Source organism: the organism of the source record quoted next (genome assembly GCF_019968955.1).
Source record: "MAG: Porospora cf. gigantea A chromosome Unknown PgA_NODE_2144_length_4020_cov_416.726, whole genome shotgun sequence".
In the NCBI taxonomy this organism is placed as follows: Eukaryota; Apicomplexa; class Conoidasida; order Eugregarinorida; family Porosporidae; genus Porospora; species Porospora cf. gigantea A.
Window position 1 is genome coordinate 1 of NW_027151503.1, and position 1,655 is coordinate 1,655.

The following is a 1,655-nucleotide window of genomic DNA, read 5'->3' on the forward strand; positions in this document are numbered from 1 at the left end:
GCTTCACTACAGCCTACGGAACCTGGTCTTCGTCACCCAGAGCACTGGAGGCCTGTTCAATGGGCTCTACGACCTCATCAGCGTCGTAGATAGATTCTACGCTCTCAGCTTATGGGAACTAAGAACACACCAAAAAGTGTTTCTGTATTTAGACAGCTCATGGGAGCTAAGAAGAACACACACAGCCGTTTCTGCTTAAGATCGCTATCATCTGATGATTGATCGGTTCTTCGGAACAGGAGCCAAACCCGCCGGCCACTCCCTTTGTCCCTACCGACACCCGGGGATAATAAGCACTAAGAAATAGGTCACGAAGCGAATCCGGAAGGGAAGACCGTGGTGCCACGACGGAGAGCAACGTGCTATTTGCGCGCAGAGAGGAGCAAGGTAAAGCTCCCAACCCGACTGATGACGCAGGAGCTATTCTCCGACACGAACTCCTCTTTCGACCGTCTCGAGTGCATCCTGGACGAGATGGAAAGGGGAACATCGCCTAAGCCTACCCCCACACCGACGGTTTCGGAGGTCGTTGATCTCAACGACACGGAACACGACGCCCCTACTACGCTCAACTTCATGTTCGACCCAGCGAAGGCGCTGGACCCGCCGCTTCTGACGAACTCAGAGATCCTCGCGACTCTAACCACCGACTGAGGTGAAGCCTCCCGCGCTAAGCAGCGGGTCTGCCCCTTCTAAGCAGGGGTCCAGAACCCGGGGGTCTGCCCCTTCTGACTGAGGATCGGAAGGACGACTCGTGTCTAGACGCCATAATCCTTCTACGAACGGGGGAGACAGCTCTCGACAACGCAGAGGCATGAACTAGTGTTTTTAGTTCCTGCCAATAGTGAGGTGTCCCCACTGCGGGAGCAGGGTGGCTGGGAACCAGCTGTTTCAACCCAATTCAGAACTATCCCTCAGGGTTCTACATGACCTGCTGTTACGACCATACGAGGGAAGGTAAGAAACGTGCCTACTTCGGGGCGCCAATCTAGGAAGACTACTCCTGCACCCAGCGGACTGCCCCGGAGCTCGAACCTCTGAAGATGTTCCCGAGATGGTTTTGGCCGCCGAGGCGAGGGAATTCGTCTTTAAGGACTTCTGTACACAGTGTTCTGTGAATGCCTTTAATAGGCTATCAAGATAGTCTTTAAGGCTGCGTACACCCAAAACAAAGACGGGGTGAAGGACGACCTCAGAGTGAATAACTGTCTGAGGCAGTTCGCGAAATTCAATATCCTTGCAACAATCAAGGAGTATGCGGCTTCAGGAAATGTCGAGGTTGAGTTCACCGATGGGGTGACAGACTGGGGAGCTATTTATGCATTGCTGTTCTTCAATGCTATCGTACCTCGGTAGCGAATCCTCTTTGTCAAGGGAGAGCTTTGCGATTTCGTATTCAGGAACTACTGATTAGGGGAATACGACTGGAGCGACCCACAACAATGGTGGACGACATGGGTACCGAGCGGGATACTGCCCAGATGGACTGCCCAGATGGACTTCCTGCTACTCGCAGGTCAGGGACTTTGCGTCCAGATCTTGCCGTTTCCCACCTGTTCCGGATCATGAGACCATTGCGTCTCAGCTTGAAAGATGAAATGCCTTCCTAAAGGAGCTAGGACAGGTCCGAGACTTTAGACCTACCTCCGAACGTG

General features: G+C 53.3%; 1 protein-coding gene across 1 annotated transcript; it reads left to right on the plus strand.

Moving 5' to 3' along the window:
- Positions 1–408: 408 nt before the first annotated feature.
- On the plus strand, positions 409–654 carry KVP18_002770 (uncharacterized protein; the record flags this gene model as incomplete). Its single annotated transcript, XM_067953942.1, has 1 exon — positions 409–654. One exon carries the CDS (start codon positions 409–411, stop codon positions 652–654), a length of 246 nt encoding a protein of 81 aa, XP_067811530.1.
- Between the last annotated feature and the right edge of the window lie 1,001 nt (positions 655–1,655).